Raw genomic sequence first — 12733 nt, forward strand, 5'->3', positions numbered from 1 at the left:
CGGGCGCTTTCGCACAGTTTGGGGGCGCGGGGGGGCGCGGGGTCGATGGCTCGGGTCGCGCGATCCCTGGCGGCGGTACTGCTCGCGCCCCGGACGCACCCCCGACTCGGCGCGCGCGTCCCCCGGTCGCGCGATGAACGGTCGTGCGCGAGGCTCGTATCCACCTCGTCGTTGTCCGCTGTAAACCCGGACGATGACGACGACGACGTACGATCCGCGGACGTCGCCGTGCCCGTGCTCATCGTCGGCGCCGGACCGGTGGGGCTGACCCTCTCAGCGCTGCTGTCGCGGTTCGGCGTGGACCACCTGGTGTGCGAACGACGCGCGAGGCCGAGCACGCACCCGCAGGCGCACTTCGTCAACAACCGGACGATGGAGATCTTCCGACCAGTGCTGGGGCTGGGCGCGTCCATCGCGCGGTCGCAGCCGCCTTTGGAGCACTGGCGGCGGTTCGTGTACTGCACGGGGATGGCGCGCGGCGTGGAGCTCGGCCGCGTGGACCACTTCGACGACGGCACCCACGACGGCACCCACCACGACGACGACGACGATCGACATCATCGAGAAGTGAGCCCGGCGTCGGTGGCGCACTTTGGGCAACACAGGCTCGTCCCCGAGCTGCTCCAACGCGCGTACGCGCTTCACCCGAGAGGACGTGACGGGTTCATCACCGGCGCTACTCTCACCGACGTCGTGACCCGTTCCCCAACCGCGTCGGAGGGGGCGTCGGAGGGGGGGGCGGGAAAGGGACGGGTGACGGCGCGCCTGGCTCTCGCGGGATTCAACCGAGCCGACGACCCAAACGACTCGACGCTATCGGTCGACGCCGACGTCCTCGTCGCCGCGGATGGCGCCAACTCGCGCGTCCGCGACTCGTCGCTGGTGCGAATGACGGGTACACCCGCGATGCAGCACCTGGTGAACGTGCACTTCACGTCCCAAACGCTCGCGTCTCAGCTGGTAAGTGACGATCGAGCCGCCATGCTGTACTTTGTCTTCAACCCCGACGTCGTCGCCGTCGTCGTGGCGCACGACTTGAGAAACGGCGAATTCGTCGCGCAGATTCCCTTCTTTCCCCCGCACCAGAGCCTGGAACGCGACTTTTCGCGTCGACAGTGCGCGGCGCTCCTCGAAGCCGCCGCGAACGGGGGAACGAACGGGGGGAACGAGTGCGCGTTGGACGACTTGGAGGTGCGGAGCGTTCGCGCGTGGACGATGTCCGCGGAGGTGGCGGATCGGTTCGTGACGGGAAATTCTCGGGTCGTGCTGTGCGGGGACGCCGCGCACAGGTTCCCGCCCGCGGGGGGGTTCGGCATGAACACGGGGATCCAGGACGCGCACGCGCTGGCGTGGAGAATCGCCACGTGGCGCGCCGTCGAAGCCGCGACGACTCGACCGGAGACTTTCGTTCACGGCGAAGAGTCTTCGAGAGCCCGACTCGACTCGTCGGACCCCGACGTCGTTCGCGCGCGCCTCATGTCGTCGTACGAGCGCGAGCGTCGACCCGTGGCGGTTGGTAACACGCGCCTGAGCGTCGCCAACTTCGACCAGGTCCTCGAGGTACCCGCGGCGCTGGGTTTACCCCGCGCCGCCGCGAGCGTCCTCGTCGACGCGGTTCCGTTGTGGCTTCCGGAGAGCATCCGGAGAGACGTCGTCCGCGCGGGTTTGGCGGTTGGGAGGGCGCAGTGCGGCAGCCTGCTCGTCGGCGATAACCCCGTGGGGAACGCGCGCAGGGCGGCGGTCGCGGAGATGTGCAACAATCAATCGAAGGGCGGCGCCGGGGGCGGTACCGACGGGGGCACGCTTCGGTTGCAGTTCCCGGCGGAGGATTTAGGTTTCGGATACGACGAAGGCGCGAAGGGTCCGCGGACGCCGCCGCGGTGGACGAAAGACGCGGGGGTGGCCGGCGCCGCCGCGCCGACGCACCCGCCCAACGCGCTCGTCGTCGGCGCGAGGGTTCCCCACGCGTGGCTCACCGTGCTCGAGTCGTCGGGGGACCCCGCGAAAATCTGCGGCGTGGTGTCGACGCTGGACGTGAGCGAGCCGGGCGTGTGGGACGGTCCCGACGGCGACGGGCGCGTCGCTCGAAAGGGCCCGAGGCCGGGCGAGGGCGACGTGCGCGGCACGAAGGGAAAGAGCGGCGGACGTCACGTGGTGTTCTCGCTCATCGCCGGGGATTGGGACGGGGGAAAGGGCGCGGCGGAGCTTGCGTCGACGCTGCGAGCCGCCGCGCCCGCCGGCGTCGCCGTTCGCGTCTGCGTCGTGTCGTCGTCTTTGTCCGACGTGTCATCAATTGATGACGTGTCATCCGACGAGTGGACGATGCGTGCGGTGGACGGGGACGGACGTTGGCGCGCGGCGCTCGTCGACGCGGGCGCGGACGTTGCGACCGCCGCGGTGCTGGTCCGACCGGATGCGCACGTCGCGTGGGTGGGGAGTTTGGAATTTGGGAACCGCCGACTCGACGCGGGTTATGGGTCAGCGACGGGGCGCGCGGGGCTGGGCGGGGCGGGCGGGGACGAACGCGGCGGGTGCGTGGACGCGATGCGACGCTGCCTCGGCCTCGTCGGGTGATCGGGTGGGGTCGTCGAGCGGCGGCGGCGGCGGCGGGTCGTGGCGGATTTATTTCACGAGTGTTGACTCGTCGTCCATGGATTTTCACAGCTGAAGCTGAACACAAAATAAAACGAGCCGTTTCTTCCGAGAGGAGGTGAGAGGCGGGCGCGCCGGTCGCCATGCCGGGCCGGGAAGAACCCGCCGGCGCGGCGCTGCACGTGCGCGTGATATCTGCGCGAGACATCAAGGCGCGCGCCCGGCGTCGCCCCCATCCTCCCCGGATCCCGCCTCCCGTCTCCGCATCCTCCCGTCCTCCTCCCGTATCGGCACCTCCGATGCTCACGCGTACTTCCCCCTTACGTCTCTTCCACAGGTGTCTCGCGTGAGGATCGCGCGACTCTTCGCGACCGTCGAGGCGTGCGGCGCGACGTTCAGGAGCACCTGCAGGGTCAGCACCCCGTCGCCCGTGTGGGACGAGGCGGGCGTCGTGCCTCTGAGCGACGACTGGGAGGGACTTGAGGCCAGGGTGGTGGTGTGGGATCGGACGCTCTCGTCGAGGCCGGTCCGGCTCGGCAGGCGCGACGTGCCGCTGGTTAATCTCCGCGCGAACGGCGGCGCGAGTTGCATGGATCTAAACCTGGTGACGCGAGGCGGCGAGGGTAAAGGGACGACGCACGCCGCCGGGACGGTGCGCGTCGCCATGGAGGTGAGGACGAGCGCGGCCGGTCGCGACGGATCCGACGGCGGCGACGGCGGGGTCGAGCCCGGCGACGAAACGGTCGATGAAACGGTCGCGGAGAGCGCCGCCGACGACGCGAACGAGGACGAGGACGAGGATGAGGACGACGTCGACGCCGCGACGCGGTCGGCGGCGGGAGAGGCGACCGTTTCATCGACCGTTTCGTCGAAAGCGGCGACCGTCTCGTCCGCCGTCGCGGCTGCGAAGGAAGAGCCGGCGCCGAGGACGCCGTCGACGCCAACCGTCACGCCGACCGTTTCGATCGCGACGCCGATCGTCGTCTCGGCGCCCTCGTCCACGTCATCGTCCCTCGCCGCGTCCACCGCGTCCCTACGATCGAAGCTGGTGGACGCCGGGCGCGTGGCGGACGCCGCGGAGTGTATCGCGTTTGAGTTTAAAACCCAGTTTAAAACGAAGGAGGGATCGAGCGGCGGCCCGAGGAGGGAGCTCACCGGGAGGAGGGAGCTCGCGCACTGCTTCGGGTGGTCGGCTCGGACGCCGCCGAGGCACCCGGTGGCGACGGTTCGTATCGCCGGGAAGGAGAACCGACCCCCGGACGCCGGCGAGGACGACGGGACGACGGCGCCGAAGCCGGTGACTCACCACCCGGTGACTCACCACACGGTGCGCGGTCCGCCGGTCGCAGAATTCGACTCGGCGATGGCCGCGGGCGGGAGGGTGGCGCCGCGACGCGCGACGGACGGGTTCGAGCGCGTCGACGCGCTGGACTCGGCGCGGAGGGCTCTGGCCAAGGCGAGATTGTTCGGGGGGGAGAGTGTTCGGGAGAGGGCGGTTCCTCTCGAGGCGCCGGGCGCGAAGAAGAAGCCGTCGAACGCGTTCAACACGAGCGACGACGACGCGGAACACGAGCAACGGAGGGAGGTGAGGAGGCTCGCGCGGGTGTTCGCTCGAGCCGACCGCGTGTTTGCGTCGTGGTCGCTGTGACGAAGAGCTTGTCTTGTGCGCACGTTACTCGGCTTTTATTTATGCCCGCAACGATGGGGTGCTTCACCCCGTGAATACGATGGGGTGCTTCACCCCGAGTTCACGGAAGGTCTAAGGCTCTTTCCAAGAAGGCGTCTTCCTGCGCGCTCACTGCTTCTTGATGATCTGCACCACGTCCTCGTCCTCCAGCACGTGGTCCTTACCCACCCGTTGCGGGCGGTGCTTCACGCTGAGCCCCCACACCAGCGCCTGCTTGAACGATTTGATGATGCCCTTGTGCAGCCTGTTGCAAAAGTCCTCCACCGTGCACGCCCGCCGCGGGAGCACCACCGGATCCTCGTAGTCCGGGTTCACCCCCCGCGGCTTGGTGTAGATCCTCACCAGGTCGAGGTACTCCCAAATAGTCTCCAGCAGCCCGTCCAGGTTCCACTCCTTGTGCGCCGACACCGGGCAGTAGTGCTTCATCTTGTCGAGCAGGTTCAGCTCCTCCACGGTGATCTGGTCGATCTTGTTGATGGCGTAGATGCACGGGACGTACACGCGGCTGCCCTCGATGACGTCGATGAGCTCCTCGTCGGTGCAGTCGTCGTGCAGCTTGACGTCGGCGTGTTGAATCTTGTACTCGCTGCAGATCTGCTTGACGGTGTCCTCGTCCAGGAAAGTGGTCTCGCCCGCGTTGTTCGGGGTGAAGTTGATGCCGCCCTTCTCCTTCTTCTTGAACGTGATCTTCGGCGGCTCCTTGTTCAGCCTGATGCCGAACCCCTCGAGCTCGTGCTCGATGAGCCTCTTGTGCGTCAGCGGCTTGAGCGCGTCGAGGACGATGACGATGACGTCGCAGGTTCTCGCGGTGGAGATGACTTGCCGGCCGCGTCCCTTGCCGTCCTTCGCGCCCTCGATGATACCGGGGAGATCCAGCAGCTGAATCTTCGCGCCGCGGTACCGGATCACGCCGGGGATGCACGTCAGCGTCGTGAACTCGTACGCCGCCACCTCGGAGAAGGTGCCCGTCAGCTTGTTGAGCAGCGTGGACTTCCCCACGGACGGGAAGCCGACCATGCCGACGCGGCAGTCGCCCGTCTTGGTCACGTCGAACCCCTCGCCCTTCGGCCCGGACTTGGCGCCCGATCCCTCGATGAGGTCGCGGCGGAGCTTGGCGAGCTTCGCCTTGAGCGATCCGAGGTGCGCGGCGGTCGCCTTGTTCTTCTGCGTGCGGCTCATCTCCAGCTCGATCGCCGCGATCTTCTCCATGACGTCCGCCATCTTTCCGTCTCACTACTGGCGCGTGTTACCTAGGGGGGGGACCGTGGCACCTCGCGCGGCGCCTTACGTACGATGCGTGCGCGCCGCTTCTTCGGTGGCGCGTCGGGGTCCCGCGGGTGTGCGAGGTACGGGCGGCGTTGGACGAGGAGACTTTTTGAGTTGGGTTTTGGCGGCTGAAATTGGACCCATAACCTGCAATCGATTTCTCGGACACGGGCCCGCGGGGCTGGCGGATAGAGGAGCCACTTGTTGACGACGCTGTGGCGTGGCGTCACAGCGGCGCGACGCACGATCGACATGTCGGCCGTCGTATCGCGCGCGGCCACGTGCGGGTCGCTCGCCCTGCCATCCCGCCGATCCCCGACCTACCGGAGACGCGTCGCGCCCCGAGGAACGGGCGCGCGTCGCGCGCGCACCGCGGTCGTCGCCGCGACGGGGGGCGACGATGACAAGGACGGATCGAAGGCTGACGACGACATCGACTGGAAGGGGGTGTTCAAGGATTCGGTGAGCGAGGCCAAGCGGCAGTTCATGGAGCCGCTCAACTCCCCGGCGGACTACGTGGACATGATGGACGCGCCCAGGCGCAAGGAGCAGAGGGGGCAGAAGTACCAGGAGGAGTACGGCGCGCTCGACCCGTGGAGCTCCAACGCGTTCACCACGTACGGATTCATCGCGGTCGGGGTGCTGCTCTTCGTCTTCGTGGTCGTGATCGGTCCGCCGCCGGACACCGGCGGAAGGTGCTCGCTCCCGTGGTGCTAGATCGATCGGAGACGGGGAACCGCGGCGCGCGAGCGGCGGTGCCCCGACGCGTCGACTCGGAAAAGTAATCTGATTCATTTATTCTTTCATTCATTCATTCATTCGCCAGTCTCATCAGTCCTCGGTCTCAGTTGGAGTCCGGCTTCGGCGCGCGCCTCTTCCCCGCGCCGTTCCGCCCCTTGGTCCACCCCGCAGCCTCGCGACGCTTCCGTCTCGCCTTGGCCGCCTTGCTGTCCTTCTTCTTCTCCCCTTTCCTTCGCTCGCCAGCTGTGTCGTCGCCAGCTGTGTCTTCGTCCCCGTCGCCGTCGCTCGCGCGCCTCTTCTTCCCCTTCTTCCCCTCGCTCCGCTTCTCCCTCATCTCCGCGGCGCGCCTAGCCTTCTCCTCGCGCCGCACCTCGCGCTCCTTCTCCCGAGACTTGACGCGATCCTCCGCTCGGCGAGCCCTTCTCCGGGCGTGACCCAGCGCTAATCGCATCGCTCGTTCGAAACGCTTCCCGCCCTCCGCGGCGATCGTCTTACCCACGTTCGTGCCGACCGCCCTGCGCGACTGCAGCACGAACACCCCGGTGTCGTACACCGACGTGCGGTACGCGTTCTTCCGTTGGTGCGCGGCGCCGTCGAGGTACCCGTGGTCGGAAGCCGCCACGACGAACGAGTTTCGCGCGTGCGTGGACGCGGTCAGCTTACGCCACGCGGACGTCTCCGTCCATCCCGGGACGAACACCACGAACGTCAACGGCGAGTCCGCTTCGTCCGCGGCGTTCAACGCGGTGGCCATGGCGTCGTACGCGTCGGACATGACGTCGGACACGAACGGCGGGTTGACCTGGAAGCTCCCCCGCCTGATCTTATCGGCACAGTATCGGAAAAAGTCACCGCACGAGCCGAACGGGCCGTCCACGTCGGGAAAGGCGCTGTGGTACCGCCCGTGGAACGCGTTGAGCGGGGACGCGAAGCACTCCACCTGCGCACCCACCGTACGTCGCAGGAGCTCGAAAACCTCCGGCCCCACGCTCGCCTGGAAGCCGTACCCGTGGATGCTCTTGTACCGAAGGAGCAGCGCGAAGAGTCGAGCGTGGAAGACGACGTACGATTTGGGTTCGTTGGACGCGTCGTCGTTCAGCGAATCGACGACGTTCGCAGCGGCGTTCACCAAAGCGCTCTCCTCGTCGTCGAACCTGGCGCGCCTCTCGTCGTCGTCGTCATCCGAATCGTCCGAATCGTCCGATGAGTCACCGCCCGGTGAGTCACCGCCCGGTGAGTCACCGCCCTCGGGGGGCGCCGGCAGACCCGGGTCCGACGCCGGTGACGACCGTCGGTACATCGCCGCCAACTTTCCGTACGCGCGCCTGGAGAGCACCGCGAAGTGTTTGCCGCGCGTCGACCTTAGCTCGACGGATCGCGCGCGGAAACCCACGGCGACGCGGATCAAGCCCCCGCGCCGCTTCTCGCCAGCTGTGTCGCCATCGGAATCGACATCGTCGTCGTCGTCGTCGTCGTCCGATGCATCCGAATCGTCCCCCGAATCGTCGTCACCCCCACGGGACGATTCCTCCGTCCACGGGTGCTGGCACGAGGCGAGTACCGCCTGGGACCGTCGACACAGCCGGGCGTATCTACCCGCCGCCTCCGCCAGCTGTGACGCGATGGCTTTTGCCGATGACGACGACACGCCCGCGCGCGTGAGGTCGTCCACGAGCGCGTTGAACGCCGCGGCGCCGCCTTCGGTATCACCGTTCGGTATCACCGGGTCGATGGAAGACGAGGCGTCCTCCGCGTGCTTCGCCGCGAAGCGCCACCGCTCGAACGCCTGAGGGGGCGGCGCGCCCGCGCCCTTCTGCGTCGCGAGGCGGTTGAGCATCTTGCGCAGCTTCTCCAGGTACCCCGCGCGCGCGCACTCGATCGTGGCGGCGACGCGCGCGTCCTCGAGCACAGCCTTGGCGCCCGCCTTGGTGCACAGGGACGTCGGCGGCGCCCACTTGGGGGCAGCGGCGGTGACGTCCCACAGCGGGAGCGCGCCGACGGTCGTTTCGATCGTCTCGTCACCGCCGCCGCCGCCGCCGCCCGTCGGCGCGGACGGCGCGTTGGTGTGGACGTGCGCGGGGCGCGTGGTGGTGGAGGAGCCCTTCTTGCGCATCGCGCGCGCGCGTTCGAGTCTCGGGTAGGACGCGGGAGGTGCACCGCCGCGACGACGCCGCGTCGTTCCAGTGTCGGCCCGGGGCCTTCGCGTCGGGCATTTCAAGACAAACACAAACTCTTGCTTGACAGTCCTAATTTCTAAATCCGCGTCCCCCAACCCGACGATCCGCCATCCGCCTCGCCGCGCCTCGCGCTGAGCCCGAGCGACGTCCCCCGCAGGCTCAACCCCGCCGCGTCGCCTTCCTCCGCCGCCGCTCGCGCCCCCCCGCCTCTCGAGTTTGCGCCTACGTTTGCGTTTGCGTGTGCGACAGGCGCGGGCCTTCGCCGCCTTCGCCGCCGCGCCGTCTCCTCGCCCCCCCGCCCGCCGCCTCCCCCCCTCGCTCCCTCCGGCCGCTCCACCGGCACGCCGTCCGCCCCGACCCCACCCGCCGCCTCGTCGACGCGCTCGAACGCGTGCGCCACGTGGCACGTCCCGGCGTCGAAGCATCGTTCGCAGAGGTGAAACGACTCGCACGCTGCGCAGTCAAAACGGACCCCGCGAACGACGACGCGACACCCGCCGCACGATACGCCACGTGTCATCCCACGTGTCACACGTCCACGCGTCGCATGTCCACGCGTCGACCCACGCGTGCGCGGCCACTCGAACGCGCCCCACGCGTGTCGGCACATCGGGCACGTCAGCGCCCCGCGATTAGATGTCTGCGTCTGAGCTATGTGCGTCTGGAGCGCTTTGAGGCATCGGCCGTGGACGCTTCGCCCGCACCCGTGGACGCAGTGCACCGTGCGCCCATTAGCGACGTCCTCGTGACGCATGGGGTCGTAGCATATGGGGCACGGCTCGTGCGGATCCAGCGGTCGCGGCGCCGGGAAGGCGGCGGCGTCGCCGAGGGATGGCGCTGATGACGATTTGGCGTCGTCGGTTTGGGGTCGGTTGGGCGAAAAAAACGTCGGGTTTGTCTCGCGTCGTCGTCTCGCGCCGCCCCGTTCGCACCGCAGCGCCTCGTCGAGCTCCCTGTCCACCAACGACACCTGCCACACGATCGGGTTGGACCTCGGGACCCTGAGCACCTTGGTCATCACGAAGAGGATGTGCGCGCAGATTTCCGGGGCGTCAACAGACGACGATGATGGGGCACCCCCCGCGAGTCTTCGAGCCTCGGCGAGGAGCCTCGAAGTGTTCGCCGCCGCCGGGCCCGCGCGCAGGCCGCCGCCGCACGAGCACGTCTGCGCGGCGCCGAGCGAGAGGACGAACGGCGCGCGCCCTCCGCGCTCGTGCACCGCGAACGACGTCGGGCCCTTCCTCGCGACAAGGATCATGGGCGGCTCGCGGCTCGCGTCGTCGTCGGCGGCGTCGTTCGCGGAGGCTTCGAACGCCTCGCGCGCCCTCGCGAGCATCTCGGCGACGCGCGCGCCGGGCTTGGGACGCCACGGCGCGAGCCGCTGCGACGCCTGCGACATCCCGACGACCACGCGCACCCGGGAGTGCACCCGAAATGGATGAAGCTCGGATGTTGACTCGGATAATCTCTCATTGTCTCGGGCGGACCGACGGCGAGGGGAGGCGCCCCATGAGGCACCCGAATAAGGGTTTGCGGCCGGATCCGCCCATGAAGACGGTCGACGGCTCGGGGTCGGCGCGGGGCGACACCGCCGACGCGGCCGTCGCCCCATCATCCAAGAGGCGCAGGCCGACGTTCGGACCGTGCGAGCACGGCGTGAAGCCACGGTCCAGGTGCGTCAAGTGCGTCGGGTGCGAGCACGGGCGGTGGCGCAAGTTCTGCAAAGCGTGCGGCGGCGGCGCGTTCTGCGAGCACGCGGTGATAAAGTACAGCTGCGTGAAGTGCGCGGGCGGGTCCGTCTGCCCGCACGGAAGGCGTCGCACGAGATGCGGGGAATGCGGAGGGGGCTCAATGTGCGAGCACGGGCGGCAGCGGCACACGTGCAAGGAGTGCGGCGGGACGTCCGTGTGCGGACACGGCAAGCTGCGGCACAGGTGTAAGGAGTGCGGGGGTGCGTCGGTCTGCGCGCACGGCAGGTTGAGGTACCGATGCAAGGAGTGCATGGGCGAAGCTGCGGCGAAGTGGTGAGCCATCGACGATGAGAAAAAAAGATGAGATGCAGCGGCGACTGATGGAACGACGACGACTGACGGAGGAACGACGGAGGAACGCGAACGAATCGTGATAGCTAGGACCTAGGTAGAGACCGCCGGGAATCGAACCCACGAGCGCGCGCTACAGCTCGAGCCGCCCGACCGCTCGCGCCCCCAACCCCCCACCCCCGTTTGCGAGGTCGATGCAGTGGCTCGCCGCGGCGACGGCGGTGACGTGCCACCACCCGTGCCAACGCGCGAATGTGTTAAAGTCGTTCCGCAGGATGGCGTCTTTGCTCTTGTACAGGCAGAACAGGGGCGGGGCGGCGAGGAAGACGTGCGCCGGGGACAGCGCGGAGTGGGCGAACCACATCATGAACACCTACGGATAGGAGCGGAGGAGATGGGATTAAGATGATCAGTCGCACTGCGATTTGTGAGACGATCGGTGAAGGGTGTGGGGACCCGGCCGATCGCGCCAACCGGACTCACCGTCATGCCGGACGCGTACCACCGATCCACGCCGTGCCACACGCTGTTCCTCCCGGTCATCACGTAGTCCGACATGACGCTGAACACCGCCTGCGCCGCGAACGCCGCGAGGTACGCCGCCGCGTGCGGCGCGCCCGGATCGTGCGCGAACATCACCAACCCCGGCACCACGAAGAGCGCTCCGGTTCCGCCCGCGAAGAGCGATCGCTTCGGCCCCCACGGCATGCACGTGCGACCGAAGTTGACGGTCATGTTATGCAGATGCGCCCTGGCGGTGGCCAGGAACGAGCGGACCATGGATGCGAGCTCCCCAGGCCGGTGCGACCCGGAGTGATGATATGAGTATCAACTGAGAAAATGTCACGACTAATCTCACACACGGGACGCGACGAATGGAACGGGTTGATATCACAAATAATAGAACGGCTCGTGTCGACATCGAACGGTATCGAACCCGCGCACTCACTTTCCCGACGTACTCACGTCGTACCTCTCGGCGTCCGCGTAGTACCCCGGGAACCCGCACGTCGCCTTGAGCGACTCAAACGTGGGCAATTTGGACTCATCCGGGTACCCGTCCTCTCTGATCTCCCTCAGCACCCGCTCGGTGGCGTTGACGTACGCCCCGAGCACCGTCAGCGGGTACGCCACGACGCTAAAACCCATGTCCTGAAGCTCCTCCGGCGAGCATATCGGCGTGGCGCCGCCGCCCTCGAGCATGTTAGCCATCTTCGGCACTTCAGGCGCGATTGCACAAAACGCTCTCAATTCCTCCTTGGTTCGTAACGCGTCGATGAAGAGCGCGTCCGCGCCCGCGTCCGCGAACGCCGCGACCCTCCACAGCGCCTCGTCCAGCGAGTCCATCGCGGACCTGCTGTCGGACCTGGCGAACACGACGATGTCGCCGCCCTGTTAAAAAAAACCACGTCAGTCTAATTGCCCATACAGAGATTAAAATAAACGCACCGGGCCCTCGTCGCGTTCGTCGCACGCGGCTCGAACCCTCGCGACGGCTTCGTCTCGTGCGAGGCATCTCGGCTTGGTGTGACCGCACGCTTTTGGAGCGAGCTGGTCCTCCATCAGGATCCCCGCGAACCCGGCTCTGGCGTATCCCCGGACGGTTCGCTTGGCGTTCATGGCGTTGCCGTACCCGTCGTCGGCGTCGCCGATGAACGGGAATCCCGCGGACGTCGCCTGCGTGATGTGCCTGCCGACATCTTCCATCTCGCCGTACGAGATGAGGCCCGCGTCGGGCATGGCCAAGCGCGCGGCGGAGACGCAGAAACCGGACATGAACCCGACCTTGAACCCCGCGCGTTCGATGAGCGCCGCGGTGAGGGCGTCGTGCGCGCACGGCGCGCGGAGGATCTCGTCGCCCGCGAGGAGCTCTCGGAGGTTGGACGCCGCGAGGTTGGACCGATCGCTACTCGAAGAAGCCGACGCGACGGGGGATCCACGATCGCCACCGCGACGGACGCGATCGAAACGTCGTCGTCGCGACCATGCGGGCGTCTTGATGAGCGCGGCGCGCGGCGGCGCGACGGTCGGCGCGGTCGTCATCGTCGCGCGGGTGGCACTATCCGACGTGTGTGAGTCGATGTCGTCGAGGAGGTGCCGAGACCGCACCGCCGCATCGCCGGGTGATGACGAGATGAAATACGAATTGTGAAGCACCGTCAAAGTTTATGGTTACGTGCTCACGCGTGTCAGTCAGGGTTTCACCCGCGATTTCCCATCTGAAAGCA

At 67.7% G+C, this 12733-nt stretch overlaps 8 protein-coding genes across 8 annotated transcripts; 3 read left to right on the forward strand and 5 right to left on the reverse strand.

Moving 5' to 3' along the window:
• Positions 1-45: 45 nt before the first annotated feature.
• Positions 46-2574, forward strand: MICPUN_104622 (predicted protein; the record flags this gene model as incomplete). Its single annotated transcript, XM_002506699.1, has 1 exon — positions 46-2574. The coding sequence occupies one exon, from the start codon at positions 46-48 to the stop codon at positions 2572-2574; it is 2529 nt and encodes an 842-aa protein (XP_002506745.1).
• Positions 2575-4387: 1813 nt separating this feature from the next.
• Positions 4388-5500, reverse strand: MICPUN_89079 (predicted protein; the record flags this gene model as incomplete). Its single annotated transcript, XM_002506844.1, has 1 exon — positions 4388-5500. One exon carries the CDS (start codon positions 5498-5500, stop codon positions 4388-4390), a length of 1113 nt encoding a protein of 370 aa, XP_002506890.1.
• A 297-nt stretch (positions 5501-5797) lies between these two features.
• MICPUN_64862 (predicted protein) lies at positions 5798-6262 on the forward strand (the record flags this gene model as incomplete). The annotated part of the gene is made up of 1 exon (XM_002506700.1): positions 5798-6262. One exon carries the CDS (start codon positions 5798-5800, stop codon positions 6260-6262), a length of 465 nt encoding a protein of 154 aa, XP_002506746.1.
• Positions 6263-6389: 127 nt separating this feature from the next.
• MICPUN_64863 (predicted protein) lies at positions 6390-8399 on the reverse strand (the record flags this gene model as incomplete). The annotated part of the gene is made up of 1 exon (XM_002506845.1): positions 6390-8399. The coding sequence occupies one exon, from the start codon at positions 8397-8399 to the stop codon at positions 6390-6392; it is 2010 nt and encodes a 669-aa protein (XP_002506891.1).
• Positions 8400-8507: 108 nt separating this feature from the next.
• Positions 8508-9862, reverse strand: MICPUN_64864 (predicted protein; the record flags this gene model as incomplete). Its single annotated transcript, XM_002506846.1, has 1 exon — positions 8508-9862. One exon carries the CDS (start codon positions 9860-9862, stop codon positions 8540-8542), a length of 1323 nt encoding a protein of 440 aa, XP_002506892.1. The 3' UTR covers positions 8508-8539.
• A 104-nt stretch (positions 9863-9966) lies between these two features.
• Positions 9967-10640, forward strand: MICPUN_109646 (predicted protein). Its single transcript, XM_002506701.1, has one exon. It carries the CDS (start codon positions 9973-9975, stop codon positions 10489-10491), a length of 519 nt encoding a protein of 172 aa, XP_002506747.1. The 5' UTR covers positions 9967-9972; the 3' UTR covers positions 10492-10640.
• On the reverse strand, positions 10639-11285 carry MICPUN_64866 (predicted protein; the record flags this gene model as incomplete). The annotated part of the gene is made up of 2 exons (XM_002506847.1): positions 10639-10878; positions 10989-11285. 2 exons carry the CDS (start codon positions 11283-11285, stop codon positions 10639-10641), a joined length of 537 nt encoding a protein of 178 aa, XP_002506893.1.
• A 93-nt stretch (positions 11286-11378) lies between these two features.
• On the reverse strand, positions 11379-12578 carry MICPUN_92645 (predicted protein). Its single transcript, XM_002506848.1, has 2 exons — positions 11955-12578; positions 11379-11897 (listed from the first exon to the last, which is right to left on the reverse strand). The coding sequence occupies exons 1-2, from the start codon at positions 12546-12548 to the stop codon at positions 11451-11453; spliced, it is 1041 nt and encodes a 346-aa protein (XP_002506894.1). The 5' UTR covers positions 12549-12578; the 3' UTR covers positions 11379-11450.
• Between the last annotated feature and the right edge of the window lie 155 nt (positions 12579-12733).

This window comes from Micromonas commoda, chromosome 16 (genome assembly GCF_000090985.2).
Source record: "Micromonas commoda chromosome 16, complete sequence".
Taxonomy (NCBI): domain Eukaryota; kingdom Viridiplantae; phylum Chlorophyta; class Mamiellophyceae; order Mamiellales; family Mamiellaceae; genus Micromonas; species Micromonas commoda.

Excerpts from the sequence above, each read along its gene's own strand:
- MICPUN_109646 (XM_002506701.1), top strand. The coding sequence starts at position 9,973 with ATGAGGCACCCGAATAAGGGTTTGCGGCCGGATCCGCCCATGAAGACG.
- MICPUN_92645 (XM_002506848.1), bottom strand. The coding sequence starts at position 12,548 with ATGACGACCGCGCCGACCGTCGCGCCGCCGCGCGCCGCGCTCATCAAG. Across the intron at positions 11,898-11,954 it reads ACGAACGCGACGAGGGCCCG|GGCGGCGACATCGTCGTGTT; the intron begins GTGCGTTTATTT and ends TTTTTTTAACAG.